Consider the following 18,988-nt stretch of genomic DNA (forward strand, 5'->3'; position numbering starts at 1 on the left):
CTTGTCTTGTCTCGTCGCCGCGAGGGCTACGGTGGATGGGTGTGTAGGTAGGCAAGCAGGAGGAATGATCAAGAGAAATAATGAGGTATTAATGGCTGGGTAAAGAAGAGCGTGGAATGTGAGAAGAGCGAGTGAGCTGGCCGGCCTAGTCTGTTAGTGTGCAGACCGCAAAGTGTAAGCCAGCAGCTGCTGTATTATCGACAGGGTCGCTCTCGACGGTTGCAATGTTTTTTGAGAGTTTTGCTAGAGGGGAAAAGACCAAGAAATCGGGAAAAGAACAAAATCTGCAGGCAAGGTGACTTTAAGAGAGGGTAGCGGACAAACTGGAGCGTAGTATTACTTGGTTTGGGCAGAGAGTCTTTTTTCGCGGGATTCCCAACCTCCTCCTCTCTTGGGGCCAAGTCCAACCTCTTCGATTTTCCGCTGCTGTCACCACACCCGCATCCACACTGACACTGACACTGGCACCCACAATACTACCTACCCTCGAATGATACGAAATGTCGCAGGGATCTGGTCTCACCGATTAGCTGTCCAGTCTGCAGTCTGCAGCGCAGGGCGGAGGCTCTGGAGCAAGGCTTCTCTGCGTCTCTCTCTCTCTTTCTCCCTTGTGATTGCTCGATTTCGTCGCAGCTGCTGGCAGACAAATTCTGGCGCTGTTCCTGAAGATCGGGCACCGGGAGGTGAGTCTTGAATTGAAAAGGCGAGGGTATTAAAGTGGTTCCATGGCGCTGGTGCGGGGAGATGCCTGTGTGAGCTGGCAAACGAATGGCCTTCACTTTTGTGACTGGTCCGGCTCAGAGCGCCTGGCCTCCACTGTTTACCTGCAGGGGTCGATCCGTCCACTGGGCGACGACGATGGGGACGGGGGCGCTGGGCAATCGATAGGAAAAGAGCGCAGGAAAAAGAGGTGACGACGGGAGCCAGTTCCAACTTCCCGTCCGGCGCCCTGTGTTTCCCTGCTCTAGCGGCGTGTTCCCTGCCGTTTCTCACCCTTACACCGAGTTAAGTTGCACCTTCCTTCCTTGGCAGCACTCTTCTCTGTAGAATCGGGCGATGTAAGCTTGCTCATTCGCTGCCACCAGTTCAGACGTCTTAATGTGAGGCATCGCCTGCTTCGCGAAAGAGATATGCTGCGGCGTGGCACGCTCTCCCACCTTGCTGTCACTACCTTACAGCACTAAGCCCCTAGGCCCTCAGCCGTGCAAACAGCATCTGTGAGGCGCATAAGGCAGGCGAGGCAGATGGCGGTGCAGTGACAGCCGCTATAATTACCTTGTCGCTGTAGTAGTGACATCGCGTTGACATCTTACTAGCCGACTGTCCGTGGGCTCCGGATTGTGCAAGGCCGACGGGATGTGTTGTACGGCGCATCGTCTACGCGAGCACTCCCACTTCGAATCGACGACGTATCTGTATGTTCCTGGCTAGAGCCGCCCCCCGCGTTATCCTGGGACCGCCTCTAGAGAGGTCTCCTGCATGGCGTGGGCCATTCCAATCATGGGGAAACTGTGCAGCGCATGCCGATTTGATGAAGTTGACTGTGACAGCGGAGGAGTGCTGCCCCTGAATAAAATTGGGAGGCTGGAAGTCGGGGCAAACGACATCATGGTTGCTATTTGGAGCCTGGAGGTGTGAAGAGGCACATAGGCGAGAAGCCAAGCTCCGTGAGAGTGGACAGGCTGGGCACGACCGAACAAAGGTCTCCAAGGTGGATGGTGCACCGCCGCACCTGCCCCAGCAGCTGGCTTCCTATGGAGCTGTATGACTGGCCACTTGTAAGCTTTGGTGGATCCTAGGAAGCTCTCATCTGTGGCTGACTTAGAACTGGACCTCGAGCCAATCAAGCGCGGTCGCTGACGCTGTGACTTGCAGCAGGGAAAGTGCACCCAAAAGTGGGCGTGCGCGGCTGCGGCTGCGGCTCGAGTGTGCTTGCTACGTTCATCAGACAGCTCCCACCTGCGACGACTACCTATCGAAGCACGCCGATTCCATCTACACAGTTCATCCTCAACTCCCTCGGCGACGCACCTCCATCCATTTAGAAGCCGCCAGGGTCGCTCTCTCTCACCCACCGCCCCAAATGTCGCTCGATCCTCCCACGTACCTGGCCTCGCTGCAAAGCAACATTCGCCAGCGGCCAATCCCCTGGGATGGCGCTGTTAGGGCAGGCACCATCACCGAGGACCACCTGGCCCGCATCCGCGCCGTCGACAAGGCGAAGAAGCCCGAGGCAAGGAAGGACATTGTAGAAGGCGATCTCGATGGCTACCGCTCACTCTTTGTTGGGGAGCCCGGCAAGTCCAGCGTGCTGGAGTCTGCTGGAAAGCAGGCGAACGTCGTTCAATTCGTCCTCGTCCTGCTAGCCGACCTTTTGCCTAGTACGTCATGCGCAACTGTTCCCTATCAAGCCGCCTTCCTAGCAACCAACTCCTCTGCCCTAAGAATCGTATGCTCCGAGATTGATTGCGGCGCTTTAATCTTCATATCACGCGGACAAGATCGAACCTGAGCTAACCTGATCGACCTCGTTTCACAGGCGTACCGTCACTCGCAAAGGCTCTTATTAAGAATACAGACCCCTACAAACACTTCCTACCGTTGCTCGCGCACTCCAACAATACCGAGGACCCAATCCCGTTGCTCACGTCGACTGCTCTGACCAAGCTGATGTCTCTCGCGCTCGACGAATCCCAGGCGACACGCAACGCCATTCCCGTCCTGCTCACATATCTCTCGGGCCTTGCCAAGAGCTCCGATGCGGGTCTTCAAGATATCGCAGTCCAGGAGTATTCCTCGCTACTTTTCGGACGTGTGTCGCGGCAACAGTTCTGGAACCAAAGAAGCGAGACAATTTCTCCTCTGATCGACATTCTTAAGACTGCTGCGGGCATTGGAAGCAACGGCAGTTCTTCCGCAAGCATATGGAGTGGTAATGCTCCTTCGAGATCCACCGGCTTTGAGGGTTCGCTCGGTGGCGGAGTTGGGCTTCAGCTATTATATCATGTTCTGTTGGTTGTCTGGCAACTGAGCTTTGAGGCTGAAGACATTGGTGACGACCTGAACGAGTACGGTGCCCGGGAAATCCATGACTATCTCTAAGCTAACGGTTGGCAGCGAGTACGACATCGTCTTGTTGTACACTCAGCTTCTTCGCCTGTCTCCGAAGGAGAAGACAACACGTTTGATTGTGTCGACGCTTCACAATTTGCTCGAAAAGAACCAGAAATCACTCCTCCCTACCGCAGTGCTTGCAAGGCTGCCTGCACTCCTCGAGAATCTCAGCGGCCGTCACTTGACCGACCCCGACCTCTTGGAAGATCTCCAAAAATTAAAGGAGCTTCTCGAGGAGTATACCAAGACGAAGACTACCTTTGACGAATACGTTGCAGAAGTTGAATCTGGTCATCTTCGGTGGTCCCCGCCTCACCGAAGCCAGGTTTTCTGGGCCGAGAATGCGCGCAAGATTCTCGAGCATGAGAACGGGCACGTCCCCCGCAAACTTGCCGATATCATGAAGAGGCCATGGGACAACGACAAGCAGGTGTTGGCCATTGCTTGCAATGATGTCGGAGCTTTGGTCAAGGAGGTTCCGGAAAAGAGGTACCAGCTGGAGAAGCTCGGCCTGAAGACCAGGGTCATGGAGCTCATGGGGGACGCAGACGAACACGTTCGGTGGGAGAGCTTGAAGGCGTTGGGGGGCTGGTTGAAGTACAGCTTTGACGGCTAAACATGGTTCCAGCACAACTGGGACCATGGGCCAAAGCACGTGTGAGTATAAATCGATGGGCGGGCAGCATTATCCAGGCAGTTAGAGTGGATCAGGAGTCATTTCGAGTGTGCCATGCTTTTATTTCTCGCAGCCCGACTGCTGCCAGCCGCCGTGCCGACGGTCTCGGCCGAGAAAGTGATGTGCTTCTTCTTTGCCCCCGCATCACGCCACGAGGTTGACAGCACACCACGCGACGGCGTGTAGTAATTTGAACAGAGCATTATGACGATGTACCAAGACTTGATGATGATGGTGATTATCGTGATTATCGGCGGGGGTGACGGTGCTGGTGGTGCGTATGTGTGTGTGTGGCCTTCCTTCGCCTTTCGCCAGTCGCTTTTCCTGTTTTCCGCAACGTGAGATTTATGTGTGGGGGTCAGTTGCGCACCTGATGAGCAAAATCCGCCCGGCGGATTATGGCCCGAGTGGCCCAGCATGACATTTTCCCAACGTCAAGACTTTGCCGATTTGGCCCCGTCTGGGACCCCCGTCCGGCCCCCGTCTCGCGGCCTTTGCCAGCCCAATGGGAGGGATCAGTGGAGCTATTCTAAGGCACAGCTCCTCGCGTGCGCCAGAGATGCTCCTGTAACTCCGATGGGACCCCGCGGCGTTATGTACTCCGGACCTTATCATACGGGCGGTACGTGCCCCGGCGGGTCGACCACCCCACCGCGTAGTGGACGTCAACCCCTCAATAATTAGCGGTTCTAGATTCTAGAATGTGGGAACAACCCAGCGAAACCACGGTGACCCAAGCTCTGCCCCGCTAAAAGAGCTGACCTGAGTTCAGGGTCCATACCTTACCATAGCTTCCGAGGGTCGCATGTTCCGTCGCAGCTTTCAGTGAACCCTCCCGCCCTCAACAGAACCTTCACGAAAACACACCCGCTCAAAAATACACATAATCCGTCCACACCGCTCCCTCCTCGGCCGTCTGCTTTCTTCCAAATCACATACACACACGACCATCCAACATACACAAACAAGATGGCGCCCAAAGCTATTGTTGCACCCTCGATCCTGGCGGCCGACTTTGCCGACCTCGGCGCATGCTGCTCACGCACAATTTCTCAAGGAGCCGACTGGCTTCATGTTGACATTATGTAAACACACCCCGCCAGAACCAAACCAGCCGAGAGCGTCGCGAGATCCAAAATACCAGACGCACGTCTGTCTTCGAACGACGCTCGAGAGCTTCAGGTCCGACAGAGCTGATCTGTGCCACAGGGATGGACACTTCGTGCCCAACATCACGTTTGGGCCGGGTGTCGTGAGCAAGATCCGCGGCCATGTCACCAAGCCCTCTGAGAAGGACGGCAAGGGAACCTTCGATTGCCACATGATGATCTCAGAAGTGAGTCTCAAGTCAAGCTCTGATGGTGACAATGGTCACCAGGCAGCCAAAATACTGCAGCAGTCAACTAACGAGCTATGATTCCCTCCAGCCTAAGAAGTGGGTTAAGGAGTTCAAGGACGCCGGCTGCGATCTTTACTGCTTCCACTACGAAGCCGCCTTCTCCTCCAACGCCGAGAGGCCCGAGGACAAATCCGACGAGACGACGAATCCCAAGGCTCTGATCCGCTACATTCACGAGCAAGGTCTTCATGCTGGTATCGCGATCAAGCCTGCAACGCCTGTTGACGTTCTCTGGGATATTCTTGAGAGCGAGGACCCTCTCGAGAGACCCGAAGTGAGTTTCCTTTGGTCCCGCCGATGCGCATGTTACACGACATAGGGTCTCCGTTCAGGTCAATACTAACTCGTCAAACCACAGATGGTCCTCGTCATGACGGTCGAGCCCGGCTTCGGCGGGCAAAAGTTTATGGCCTCTGAGCTGCCCAAGGTTCAAGCCCTGCGCGAAAAGTACCCAGACCTCAACATTGAGGTCGATGGTGGTCTCGGAGCCGGCACCATTGACCAGGCAGCCGATGCTGGTGCGAACGTCATTGTGGCAGGTAGCGCTGTGTTTGGCGCAAAGGACCCGTCAGAGGTCATTTCAATGTTGAAGTCGGCCGTGGAGAAGAGGATTGGCAAGCTCTGAAAATGGCATGTGGCGGGCTACCAGATGATGTTTATGACTTTGATGTGTGCGCTTCTTTTGTTGGTTGATTTATATTTGCGCGGGGACAAAAAGGAAGCAAGCCATGCGTTTTTATGTGCGGTACATATTACAACTAAGTCGGACAACGCGCTCCCCTAGTGGAAATGCGTTGGTCTTCTTAATCCTAATTATATACAACTAGACAATTTTTTTCTTTCACTTCTTTTGCGCCAGCGCTTTGTCCAAGGCGGCAACGAAGCTCTTGGTTTCTTCCACTATAACGGCGTCAGCTCTGATTCTGCAGTAAGAGAACATTGGCGAAGACTTACAGCTGTTGTAATGGACCATACTGACCCTGACGATACCATCCGATGGATCTAGACCAAGCACATCTTTCAATAGACGATAAGAGTAGAAGTGGCCCCATCTGAATCCAAAGTCTGTTTCCTTCTCGACGGTCTCGACCAACTCTCGCGCGCCCCAGTTCTTCACTCTGAAGCTGATCGTTGGGACACGGCGCTCGGTGCCTGCATCTGACTCGCCATAGATGGTTACATCCCCCCGGCCGTTGAGATACTCTAGGAGGGTCGACTGAAGCTGCCTTTCCTGCTCAATCTTCCCCTTCCAGCCGTCCGAATTCGGCGTACCGAGATACTCTAGAACCTTCGGCACGGCGGAAACCAGCTCGTAGCTGCCACCCGCCAAACCTAGCTTGCCCTCGAGCGTATCGCCCTGGTTGAAGAAGTGTCCCAACGACCGCATATGGGTATTCTGCGCCTTACGACTGGCGTACAACATGGCCGTGTGCGGGCCGTAGACCTTGTACCAGGAGAAGGCGTAAAAGTCAACATCGAGGGCCTTGACATCGATGGGCCGGTGCGGAGCATACGCCACGCCGTCGACGCAGACGAGACCCCTTGGCGTGCTTTCGTGGACCAAGGATGCGATGGCTCCCACATCGTTGATTGTGCCGAGAATGTTGCTCGCATGGGTGCAGGTTACCAGGCGAGTCTTGTCTGAGAGCAGAGGCTTGAGATTGTCAACAGTGAGCTTGGGGTTGGGCGAGTTGTCTGGCTTCCACCACTTGAGAGCCAGATCCTGGTGGGCGGCGAGATCGACCCAGGATGCAATGTTGGCCTCGTGATCAACTCCGGAGACGACGATCTCATCGCCTTTGCTGAAGGAGAAGGTGTGAGAGAGGTTCCTGAACAGCTGAGTGGTCGAAGCGCCGAAGACTGCTTGGTCAGTTGAGATACAGAGGGTGGGATTGGACATTGTTACCAATTTCATCGGGGGATGCATTAATGTACTTAGCCCCGGCCTGGTAGCCGTCACCGTAGAGAGCAGTGGAGCGCTGGCCAACTTTGTATGAGGCTCCTAGCTGAACATTGGTCTGAGAGAGATAGTCGCGGATCCTGCGTCGCGTCAGTGGGTTGCGTGTATGGCGGCTACAGGGTCCAAGAACGTACGAGTCTATGACAGTCCCAAGAGTCTGACTTCCACCGGCGTTATCAAAGAAGACTTGGTCCTGGCCGAGGGCAGGGAACTTGGCTCTCGTGGCCGCGATGTCGATTTGTGCAGACATTGTCATGTTCGACTTCCAAGGCTTAGCTTTGTGTCCAGAGTATTAGAACAATAAGTTCTTGCAATGAGGTGTTTGTAAAGTAGAGGAGTTGCTGTGCGTGAGAGATAAGACGTTGGATGGATGACTCGGACTCGACAAGTTTAGCTCTTAAAGAATGGGACACTTGCAGTAGCTCTATCGGATTACAAGCGGGGTTGAGCTGTCTTTTAAATTGAAGCAAGCACGCGGAGAAGCTGGGTCAAGATGCCGGCGAACTGCCCAATCGAGACACTAATGACCAAGAAGACGCACCTGGAGCCGCAATCGACGCCAATGAATGGGGACGCATGACACCAAGAGGACGGGCGGCGGGGTGCTGAGGGACGCGGGGGTCCATCGGCGGTTGGCAACGGCTCGCCGATGGGTCCGCTGCGGTCTTCAAAGCGCGGGCTCCGTCCCAACCCCGCGTGCTCGGATGCCACACCATACTCACGCTGGCTGAAGTTGGCCGGCTCTTCATGATGCGATAGTCCTTCTCAGCCTGTTTTGAACTCCCCAGCGCCTAAGAGTAGTACCTTATGCTGCAGGCGACGGCATTGGCTACTTACTCACAAGTCAAGGCTGGCGGTTTGCATTGTTACTCGACAACGAAGCACCCGGCGCTTGGGGTGTCATGCAAGTTCCTGGAGGCATTTGAATGAAAACAAGATCCCCCTCAAATGTGCGTCCCGTCTGCGCTTATCTGCATTGCCAATTGTGTGACCGGGTCGCATTTCACCCTTCTTCGTTGAGAAGACTCTGACCACCAGACTGAGCAGCGGTGTAATTAAGAAACCTAGCAGGGCGCACCCAACGTCACGGTGGTGGACGGGAGGGCGCATTGCGGTGCTCTGCAGGGGCCAACACCGAGCCATGGGACGATTTGCCGCGAAAACAGCTGCTAGAATGGGCAACAAAAAAAACTTTATGTGGGACCTCAGCCCACGTCCGATCGAAGCTCTCGACCCAGATATGGTCTGGGAAGTTGCCAACAATTTTTTTTTCTTTTATCTCTCCTCCTCCGCGCAGAGCAACACCTCCCTTCCCTCACAGATCCATTGATTTCCCATAATGAAGCGCAAGGCTGAATCGCGGATTGACGACAAGAAGAAGTCCAAGAAGAAGTCCAAGACGAGTGAGCGAACCAGCACCTTTCTGTCAAGAAATGACGTCGCACTAACACCGAGTCCTACAACAGCTCTCTCGGCCGACGTCGCAAAGTCACGATTCCGCAAGGGCCTCTTCGACTCCAACGTCCTCGAGTCCTACACCGACGAGTACGCCAAGTCGAGCCCGTACAAACACTCCGTAATCACCGGCCTTGTCGACGACAAGCTCCTGCGCTCCGTCCGCGACGAGATCCGCGAAAACGTCTCCTTCACCCCCAAAGAGACCGACATCTACAAGATCCACCAGTCTGGCGACCTCGCCAACCTCGACGGCCTCGACGATGAGGCTCTAGCCAAGCTCCCCTCTCTCCTCTCTCTGCGCGATGCCATCTACTCCGAGACTTTCCGCAACTATGTCTCCCACATCACAGGCTGCGGCCCATTGAGCGGTCGCAAGACCGACATGGCCATCAACGTTTACACACCTGGCTGCTACCTCCTCTGCCACGACGACGTGATTGGCAGCCGCAAGGTCAGCTATATCCTGTACCTCACCGACCCAGACAAGCCATGGAAGGCCGAGTGGGGCGGTGCTCTCCGTCTGTTCCCTGTCGACGAGCTCGAAGGCAAGGACGGCGAGGTTGCCAAGACGCCTGCGCCGGATCACACCAAGGTCATACCGCCGGCCTGGAACCAGCTTTCCTTTTTCGCCGTGCAGCCGGGTGAGTCCTTCCACGACGTGGAGGAGGTCTACCACGCCGAATCCAAGGCTCAGCTCGAGGAAGATGGTGGCCGCATCCGCATGGCCATCTCTGGCTGGTTCCACATCCCCCAGATTGGCGAGGACGGATATGTAGAGGGTGCCGAGGAGAAGCAGGTCAAGAACTCGGGTCTCATGCAGTTGCAGGGCAACCCTGACCAGCACGACACCCCGCGCCCGCGGCCCGTCAAGATCAACGAGCCCGGCTCGGATCTGGCAGCTGGCTTTGACGAGGCAGGCCTTGAGTTTTTACTCAGGTACATTAACCCACAGTACCTAACGCCGGACACGCTGGAACAGATCACAGAGCATTTTGAAGAGAATTCGAGCATCACGCTCTCCAACATTCTGTCAAAGAAGTTCAGTGCCCGGTTGAGGGAGTACATTGAGTCTCAGGAGAAGGCTGTGCTTCCAGAAGACAGCAGCAAGATCGAGAAGAGGTCGGCGTGGCGCGTCGCCCGTCCTCCGCACAAGCACCGCTATCTCTACCAACAGCCTGCAGGCGCTGACGAGCTACGCAGCTCGCAGGAGGAGAACCCCTTGACAGAGCTCCTCGATAACCTCCTCCCCTCGCGTCAGTTCCGCGAGTGGCTACAGGTTGCTACCGGCACGGTCGTTGAAAGCCACGAATTCCTCGCTCGTCGATTCCGTCACGGTCTGGATTACACGCTCGCTACAGGGCACGAGGGCAAGCCGCGTCTGGAGTTCAACCTCGGCATTACCCCGTCAAAGGGTTGGGGGGATGATGATGAAGAGGAGGAGGAGGAGAAGCAGGCTGGGGAGGAAGAGGTAGAGAAGTCAAATGGCAAGTCCAAGAAGGATAAAAAGGGCAAGGGCAAAGCTAAGGCCAAGGCCAAGCCGGAGCCTGAGCCGGAAGAGGAGCTTGAGGTTGGTGGTCACGAGGTCTATATGGCCGGCGACGATGGCGAGGAGGAAGAGGATGCGGCGATCTACAAGTCAAGCGGCGACGATGACAATATCCTCTTCTTCCAGGCTGCGGCGTGGAACAAGCTCACGCTGGTGCTTCGCGATAGCGGTACTCTGCGCTTCGTCAAGTACGTTGGACGTGCTGCCAAGGGCGATCGCTGGGATATCTCGGGTTCCATTGGCATCGACGCCGACGACCTCGAGGCTCAAATCAATGCCGAGTCCGATGACGAGGATTCGGAGGAGGACGAGTGGGACGGTTTCTCTGACCCTCCTGCCGGAGAGTCGAGCGAGAGCGACTAAATCATTCCCAATTGTAACGACATGTAAAAGAAAACGACATTGCTTCCCCGTTTCCAGATTATGTAGGAATTTGCCGGTAGACCAAAAGTAATGAATGACAACATGATTTCTGGATTCTTTCTACTCATTGCAACCCAAAGCTCGCAGAGCCATGCTACGGAAAAAGACAGCGCCAAAAAAGCCGCCAATCAAACACGCCAGGTTGCAGCCATGTAAATGCTTCATTTTGCAAACGTGCGTATTGCTCGACTGAAAGAAGACGAACAGGAAAAAGACAAATTTCGCTACCCTTGATCATGCTCCCCGAACGCCCTCTTCATCTAATCATGCAAAAAGCAACACGATAAACGACAATGCAGAATTTCAACGATGCACCCCACAACGCTCTCTCTCTCCCTCTAGGCATATTTCCGAATCTCTAAAATTTCTTCAGATCCTTCTCCGGCACCGTCCTGACGAAGGCATGCTTGAGGAAATGCAACCAAACCTTATTGTGCTTCTTTTTCTTCTTGCCGCCTTTCTTGCCCTTCTTTCCTTTCTTCTTCTTCTTCTTCTCCGTCTCTACGTCTTCGTCTACGTCGTCAGAATCATATTCCTCGTCATCGTTCTCCTCTGTGTCTTCTTCGCTGTCGTCTTCAAAATCTTCTGCAAGGACCTTGCCTTTGGCGCTCTCCTGACCGATGCGGTGAGCCAACTTGACGTAGCTCCGCACGGTCAGATCTGACAGGCCGTAGATCTTGTCCGTGAAGGTGCTGTACTCAACCTCGAACTCGAAGGGATTCGGCTTGGGCTTACTGGACTTGGGATCCTTGTCTTTATGGATGCCGTCGCGCCACTTGCTGCCTGATGCGCCGTCGTCGTGCGTCATATCGTTGTTGATGTAGGTCAGGTTCGCAAAGTACTGGGTATACCCAAGGAACGTCAGGGGCTGAGGGTCGTAAGCCGGGCCTGGCCCTGTTCCTGCAGGTGGTGGCTCGGGAACGACCAGGTTGGGATCCTCGCCCATGTCCGGCTTCTTGTCTTTGCCCTTCTTTCCCTTCTTTCCTTTCTTGCCCTTCTTCTTCTTCTTTGCAGCCTCCATATCACGCTTCAGTTCCTCGTGTATCGGATCATCGTCGGTCGGCAGCTGGATCGCCGGCAGCGCATCGGTGAAAGAATCGGTCCAAACCGCCGCATTTTCAAGCCCAGAGATGTTGTACTCCATGACCCGAATGGTGGGGAAGTAGTTGGGCACAATGCTGGGTCCGATGAGGGAAAGATGGTATCGCTCGGCGTACTTGCCGCCCAGGTCCTTGGACGGCTTCTTCTTGCCTTTCTTCTTCTTCTTCTTCTTCTCTGGCTCCACGGCGTCGGCCTCATCGAGCAGGGCCTTGGACACGTTCGGAAGTTTCGACCAGCCTTCTCGCAACTCTTGGAGGTAGTCCGCTGCAGACTGAATTTCAAGTTCGTCCTCGAAAGCTTCTCGACCAACATCATCGTCAACGGCGAAGCCGCTGAGGACATCGATGTCCATATCCTTAGTATCATGCACAATGAAGTGGTCGATGTTCATGTGACCATACAGAGACCCGACGACAACGTCACGGTATTGTCGCATCCATAAGTTGTACTTCTGCCAGCATGTCTCGTCCCAGTTCTTCTTGCTGTCGGTGCGGGCCGGGGGCACATGGCCCATCAGGATCGCCTTCATGCCACGCTCGCGGAGGAATTGCAGCTGCACGCGGAGCCATTCCATCTGCTTGAAGCCAGGCTCTGAGGGCTGCTGGCAGTCATCGACGCCCGCATTTCGGTCAAAAAAATATAGCGTATTTAAGCTGAAGACCGCCAGCTTATTGGGGATGACCTCAACGTAGAACCAGCCACCAAAACCAAACGAGTGACGCTGCTCCTCCGGAATGAAACGCTTCCAGATCTCCGAGTAATATCCCAGCCACTTGTTAGGGCCCGGTCGCAGGATATTGTGCGGCAGAATGTCGTTGTTTCCAAAGGTGGGAATAACCGGTACGGTCATGCGCGTGGCATCGGTCGGGTGAGCGAATGTTTCGACGAATTTGTCGGCGATCAATCGATTCGTGCCAAGCACCTGGCTGGCATTTCGAGGAATTTCTTCATCGCTGTCGTGGCGCGCTGAGTCGCCAGTCCAAATGACGAAGTCGATGTCGTCGGCGATGTTCTTGGCAATCCAGTCGAAAGTCGCGTCTACAAGGGAGATGGGGGAGTCGCAGTCTGAGGTTTCTGCGCCGTAGTAGCCTGAAGGCCCGCTGCCCCTGTGGCAAGCTATATCTTCTTGTGTTGAGGTGTGGGCTTTATAGAACTGATCTGGGTGGAAATCTGTAGGATCGCCGCACGGCAGCTGTTAGCCATTTCTGTCCCAATGGCGAGCATTTGGGTGTGCTCGGGTTGCATTTCACGTACCTGTAATGTGCAGAAACTTCCCGCTCAAGCGGCGAGGCTCTTCCTGAGTTCTTGCAAGCGCAGACGCAGAGCCAATGACTTTTTGCGGCCCGCTGACGACGGGCGTTGCAGTGACGCCATGCAGGAACTGCTGCTGGAGCAGGGCGAGGTGCAGAGGCAGCAAGCCCACTATTGCGGGTAGAGACCGCATTGCTGGGAGGCAGGCCCACGGCGCGCAGTGCCTGGGTAGGTCTTTTTTTCTGGGTAGCTTTGACGTGTAGTGTAGGTAGGCGCGCAACGTTCAGCCGAAGAGAGAGGACGAAAATCTGAGCTTGAGAGCGACAGGTCGCGTGGGAGCGAGCGGGAGCGAAGGGAGAATCGGGATTTGCGGTATGATTGACGGGGGAGCGATTCAAGGTTATTAAATCATGGTTTTCCTTCCCCGAGCTTCTTTTGTCCCCGTAGAAAATAGGTAGATGAAGAGCAAGTGCGGTCTGTAAATGGTCCGAACAGGGACTTGACTTGTTTTCTGGCTTGGCCGTGACCTGGGTCACTTTCAGGGCTCCGGGGCTGGGTGAGGCGGGCGCAGGGACCAGGGACGCTACCTGGGAAGCTGAGAATGCTGGGTGGTGGTACCTACCTACGTAACTTGTAAGGGTGTGTCCGGCAGTATTGCTTGTATCTTTCGTCCCTTTTTTTTTCTTTCCTTCTTTTCTTTCCTCCTTGCCTTCCCTCCCCTTCCTCTGCACCAGAACAAGGGCGCAAGAAAAGACAAAAAAGGGCCAGGGGTCCACGTCAGAGTTACAGCTCTTGGGGAGGTCCTGGCTCGCTATGCTGCGTCTGGAATGGTGGTGGGAAGACCCTAAAATAAAAAACCAGTTGAACTCGAGGGGTGATCCTCCCGTCGCCCGCTCGTAGGCTTTTAATCTGACGGCCGGAGAAGGCAGTGATGATGTTTTTGTGGCTGACCGTCGTTTGGCACTGTTGCTGCTGACCGCCTGTGACTGGGAATATGGTTGTCAGCGAGGCGGAAGAGAGCGTCACAAGCGCCATCGTCTAAGACTCAGACGCCAGGCGGGAAGGGCGTCGTCCCATGCTTTTTAATGTGCTGCCAGTCCGATCCTTCCGGCCAATCCAGGTTGCGCATCGTCGCATGCCGTCGCCGTCGTCTGCCACGCTTGCAAAAAAAAAAGGTCGCAAGACGCAACACGCAGGACATGGCCCTTCCCCGCCCACCACCACCACATCGTGGTGCACGTCGCCGGAAACATGACAAAACATAGCCATCAAGGTCCATGGCACCCCTCACTGAACAACGCAATGCTGCTTCGTCGAAGTCTACTAGTCGCATCACATCTCCACGCTCAGCATCTCGCGCCCACTTAACTGACACGCTGATATCCATCCACAAGGCTGAGAACTCTATGTTGGGGAAAGCAGCCAATCGAGTCGCAGCACGCCAACACGTGTGTTCACTCGACGACAACCTCTGGGGCCGTAATCCCTCCAGAACTCAAAGGCAACACGGCACACAAGCCCACAAGTGTTCTGTGTGTCTTGTGCCCGGCATCCATCGATTCGACGTCTGAGTCGACCAAAAAGACAGGCCTGTAGGTGTGCTGATGGTCTCGGCACCTCTGACCGGGCCCTCGTGGCCTTGCGCCTTTGCCGCCCCATCCCACGCGTCGTGTGGTCGTAAGATCAGAAATGCGACCGTATGCTTCTTTGGATTGTGCAAAAAACCCGCATCGCCGCATCCTGGGGTAAGCTAGTTGGCGCGAGTCAAACGGCACTTGCTCGTCCCCGTCGCTTGATCTGCCCGCTCCCCCATCTTGGGGCCGCGTGATGTCTCCACCACCAACCAATCCATGATCTTCAGAGGCTGTAGTCTATATTCGTGCTTGAAAGTGCCAAGGTAGTTCTTCATGCTCCCGCGTCCGAAGAGACGCCGTTGCAAAGTTCAATATAGCAGAGTTGGGCTTGTGCTATCCCTCGGCTGACAACTGACGTCATGTCCCGTCAACATGCTTCGCCTCTGCTGGCTGACCCTTTCTGGAAGAATGCATAGAATATGTCCACGGCGCAACCAATGTGTGGTTGACAGTGGAGGATGCCAAAGTTACAAGGGCTGGCAGACAGTTCCCAACCGCATTGCGTCGTCTTGCCCGAAACACAGCTCCGTTGTTGCTGTGCCTCATCTCAAAGTTGGTCAGTTGACTGAATGCCAATCAGGTTCGATTCGTCGAATCTTGAGGGGTCCTGTCACGGTACAACCAACACAACGAATACGCACCAACCAACACCAACACCGCCCACAACCCACCTGCACTTGCTTGCACTTGCACTTGCACTCGCACTTGCATCTGCACCATCCAAGCCAACGCCGAATTGGAGCCGGACCTAGGGCCCTCGCATCTTCCGGCTGGGCTTGGCTTGGCAAAGGACGGCCTGTCACCGAGTGTCAACTATCCGCGGCTTCCCAGCTCGCATCGGCATCGACTTTCGGAAGGGTGTTCAGATCAGATCGAAAAACGGCTGCTAGTGGGCAAGCGTAGCCGGACAGGAGAGAATTCAAATGTCGAAGGAGAACGAAACTCGGCTCGGATGCCTTCAACTCAACTCTCAGAAGGGGCACGGTGAAGCAGTCACTGCACCGTCCCCACTTCAGCTAATGCAGCCAGGGGAACCCAAAACTAAGCCGGATCCGCCTTAGCGTCCGAGCTCCATCAGCCAAGCACCAAAAGATTTTCTGCGCTCGTCTGGCCTTTCCCTTTTTTCCTCTTTTCAACATACATTCACGCAACACGATCCTGTCGACTCACGCTGCTAACCTCTGCCATGTTTGTCGCATACCAGGCTATCGTTGCTAGATCATACAGCCGCTCGTTTGAGGGTCGCCATCGCTTTTCTCTTCCGTGATGGCCTCCCATGGTTTTTCGCGGCCACATGTAACAAGAATATAGCTAGTCCGAGCCTTGTGAAACTCTTGTTGGTCATCACGCCTTTGATCTTATCAGATTCCGAAATCTTGTTTTGTTTTTAACTGCGTTGGCGCTTTGGCTCCTAGACTACGTCGGATACTCCTACCCGAGGCAAACAAATGACGATGAGACCGAGGCCAAGACCCTCGGCTCGAGGAAACGTGTCGTGACAATTACCGGGATATCTTGTTGAAAGTTTTTGTTAATGATACAGGTCGAGATAGCGCGCACTTTCTCACGCCGGCGCAGGTGTAGGTCCCTTGAAGTACTTGCTTGGGACAAGAGGCATCTTCGCCACTGTTGCTGCCCTCTTCTTACCGCGTACCACCACGTCCAGCTCCGTGCCGGACTTGTGCTGTCCCTCCTTGACGTATCCCATGGCAATGTTCTTGCCCAGTGTCGGGCTAGGTGAGCCACTGGTGATGACGCCCACCTTCTCGCCGTCCTTGGTGAAGATCTCGGCACCCTCGCGAGCGGGAGCGCCGGCGACGAGGAAGCCTACACGGCGTCTCTCGATGCCAGAGCCACCCTTGCTCTTAGGCACGAGCTGCTTGGTGATGACCTCGGCGCCGTGGAAGCCGCCCTTGGTCCTCCTCTCCTTGGGAATGATCCAAGAGAGGCTACCCTCCACCGGCGTCGTGGTGTCGTCGATGTCGTGGCCGTACAAGCACATGCCGGCCTCCAGGCGCAAGCTATCACGCGCACCGAGACCGGCGAGCTGAAGCCTCTCGGGACCGGCGACCTCGAGAAGGGTCTCGGCCAGCGGTTGCGCTTCGCCGTTGGTCGACTTGAAGGAGATCTCGAAGCCGTCCTCTCCAGTGTATCCTCCTCGGCTGATCATGGCCTTCTCGGAAGTCGTCTTCCACTCGCCGTTGACCTTGTATCTCAGCTTGGCGAAACCGGTATTGCCAAAGTACAGCTGCTCCAGGTTCAGACCGTCCGCGGGGTCAATAACCTCCTGGAGGACCTCGGCCGCTTGGGGGCCCTGGAGGGCAACCAGACCATAGCCCTCAAGAACCTCCCACCAGAAGTCGTTGCTCTCAGGCTTCTGCAGGTCGGCCGTCTGCTCGGTGAGGTATTTGAAGATCTTCTCGCGAGTACCAGCGTTGGAAACTACCGCATACTCATTCTCGCCGAGGCGGGTGATCATGGTGTCGTCAACAATGCCGCCGGTCTTCGGCCACAGGAACGTGCTGAGCTTGCTGGAGTTGATCTCCATATCCGAGACGCTCGAGGGAGTCACGGTCTCGAGGAATGACGCGGCTTTGGGGCCGGTGAAGCGGTGCTGGACCATGTGGCTGACGTCAAAGAGGGAGGCGTGGTTGCGGGTGAAGTGGTGGGACTCGGCGAGACTCAAACCGGTGTACTGCACGGGCATGTGGTGGCCTCCAAAGATGACCATCTTGCCGCCGTGGGCAAGGTGGAAATCGTACAGAGGGGTTTTGTCCTGCTTTGAGAAGGCCTCGAGCTTCTGCTTCCAGTTCTTGCGCGCCTCCGCCGAATAGAAGCGTGTGGGCGCTGGCATCGGGGCCGGGGCCGAGGTGGAGTTTGCTCCGGCGGCGGTGGCCGCAAGGGCGAGAGGCCTGCCATTGCGGCAGGGAGATGCCAAAAACGGCCTCGCCGTCCTGGCGGCTGCGATCAAGCGTAATCTGGTCATATTGGTTGTCAATTGACTGGTTTTGGAGAATCGAGGGAAAGTTCCTGGAGAGGAGAATGCGGACGAGGAGGGGTCGAAGGGGTGGGAGCTTGTAGAGGTCCTATGAGGTAGGAAGACCGATAAGAATGCGATAGGGACGGTAAGCGGGTCCACCCGTCTCGGATGGCGGACCGAGCTGCGGCAGCCATCCGAAGATGCGAGTTTGCCAAGGCGATGTCGGAATGGTGCCGTGGATGAGCCATCCATCAGCCCGAACAGTAGAATTTGTCGACTGTCTCATTCCTCGCTTGTCTGTGATGAACTTCTTTCCATCTAAGACTTGCAGGTGAATATGGACAGAAACCCATGAGAAATCGCTGTTGGACGCTCTCGCCACCTTGGGTGCTTTCATTCTGTTGTTTGTGTAGTAATCTTCCAACATAATACACGAATCACAAGTTCGTTCGAAAGTTGTTCGCTGTATGATTGTCCTCTTGCTTGTTTCCTCCACCCCGATCCCCACGTTCAGTAAATGCCCGTAGTGGAGGCGGTTTTGCCGCTGGACGCGGCTCCGACAATGCTCCACTCCCGGGGCCGTACACAGCTGCCGTTCCACCGTTCGAAGCGGAAGTGGTCCGTTATCATTTGGACTGGCTTATCAACATTCAGTGCGAGCACACCACGACCATTCCCCACCCTCAATAAATACTACCCTGTTTCTTTTGAGCGCCTCTGCGCAGTTTCCGCTTTGTAGGAGGTCCTGAATCACCCCTTGATGATATACACTCGATACCCGGGCCACAAGTCAAGGCTAGTCTTGCTCGCAGTACCCAGACATTGATGAAGTCCCGGTCAGTTTTCGGGGACGTAGGTAAGAGACTCGGCATCACGTGGGAACGTCGCAAGCGAACCGGGCTTTCACCGTGTTTGGGCGGTTGTTACCTTGTTGAAACGAAACAAAATGAAGCCAGACTAATGGCAACACAATTCATCTTGACAATCGATTGTTGTTCGGCATTCCTACGAAAGAGACGAACACTTGAGGGGGAAAGAAGGCGAAACAGGGGGACACGCGAGAGACGCGACCACATGCACTTGCTCGGGCTATGCGAGCTAATGCAAGCGTGCGACACCAAGGAGCTTGACTGGCTTGGCGGATCGTGTTCTTGGTCCAGCGTCGAAAAGCGGAACAGAATTTTGATCAAAAGATGAGTTGAATAGGGTTGGCCGAGGCATAGTGGCATGGAGATGAGCAGGCCGGACATGCCAGAGTCTCGCCAGCAGCAGCCACATGGAGCCACATCAGGAACTACAGGGAGCATCGCAGGCTCGTGAGGTGCCGGGATTGCGTGGGCACTCGCCACAGTCCGTAGGATGATCTGGAGCTTTCAGACATCTGCTCCGCCAAAAAAAAAAAAAAAAAAAAATAAAAAAAAAATCGAGTTCGTCTTCGATCGCAAA

The 18,988-nt window shown here is 55.2% G+C and overlaps 6 protein-coding genes across 6 annotated transcripts; 3 read left to right on the forward strand and 3 right to left on the reverse strand.

The window, feature by feature from the left end:
- Positions 1-2,083: 2,083 nt before the first annotated feature.
- vma13 (V-type proton ATPase subunit H) lies at positions 2,084-3,730 on the forward strand (the record flags this gene model as incomplete). The annotated part of the gene is made up of 3 exons (XM_037325964.1): positions 2,084-2,381; positions 2,540-3,068; positions 3,118-3,730. 3 exons carry the CDS (start codon positions 2,084-2,086, stop codon positions 3,728-3,730), a joined length of 1,440 nt encoding a protein of 479 aa, XP_037175415.1.
- Positions 3,731-4,759: 1,029 nt separating this feature from the next.
- Positions 4,760-5,814, forward strand: RPE1 (Ribulose-phosphate 3-epimerase; the record flags this gene model as incomplete). The annotated part of the gene is made up of 4 exons (XM_037325965.1): positions 4,760-4,875; positions 5,000-5,126; positions 5,218-5,463; positions 5,548-5,814. The coding sequence occupies 4 exons, from the start codon at positions 4,760-4,762 to the stop codon at positions 5,812-5,814; spliced, it is 756 nt and encodes a 251-aa protein (XP_037175343.1).
- Positions 5,815-6,030: 216 nt separating this feature from the next.
- ustD (Cysteine desulfurase-like protein ustD) lies at positions 6,031-7,399 on the reverse strand (the record flags this gene model as incomplete). The annotated part of the gene is made up of 4 exons (XM_037325966.1): positions 6,031-6,089; positions 6,144-7,049; positions 7,096-7,229; positions 7,284-7,399. 4 exons carry the CDS (start codon positions 7,397-7,399, stop codon positions 6,031-6,033), a joined length of 1,215 nt encoding a protein of 404 aa, XP_037175344.1.
- A 1,089-nt stretch (positions 7,400-8,488) lies between these two features.
- ofd1 (Prolyl 3,4-dihydroxylase ofd1) lies at positions 8,489-10,516 on the forward strand (the record flags this gene model as incomplete). The annotated part of the gene is made up of 2 exons (XM_037325967.1): positions 8,489-8,552; positions 8,616-10,516. 2 exons carry the CDS (start codon positions 8,489-8,491, stop codon positions 10,514-10,516), a joined length of 1,965 nt encoding a protein of 654 aa, XP_037175929.1.
- Positions 10,517-10,934: 418 nt separating this feature from the next.
- On the reverse strand, positions 10,935-13,121 carry epp-1 (Endopolyphosphatase; the record flags this gene model as incomplete). Its single annotated transcript, XM_037325968.1, has 2 exons — positions 10,935-12,847; positions 12,932-13,121. The coding sequence occupies 2 exons, from the start codon at positions 13,119-13,121 to the stop codon at positions 10,935-10,937; spliced, it is 2,103 nt and encodes a 700-aa protein (XP_037174996.1).
- A 3,005-nt stretch (positions 13,122-16,126) lies between these two features.
- CGCA056_v010722 (putative aminomethyltransferase) lies at positions 16,127-17,548 on the reverse strand (the record flags this gene model as incomplete). The annotated part of the gene is made up of 1 exon (XM_037325969.1): positions 16,127-17,548. The coding sequence occupies one exon, from the start codon at positions 17,546-17,548 to the stop codon at positions 16,127-16,129; it is 1,422 nt and encodes a 473-aa protein (XP_037175928.1).
- Between the last annotated feature and the right edge of the window lie 1,440 nt (positions 17,549-18,988).

Source organism: Colletotrichum aenigma, assembly GCF_013390185.1.
Source record: "Colletotrichum aenigma strain Cg56 chromosome Unknown KSG_Cg56_contig07, whole genome shotgun sequence".
NCBI lineage: Eukaryota > Fungi > Ascomycota > Sordariomycetes > Glomerellales > Glomerellaceae > Colletotrichum > Colletotrichum aenigma.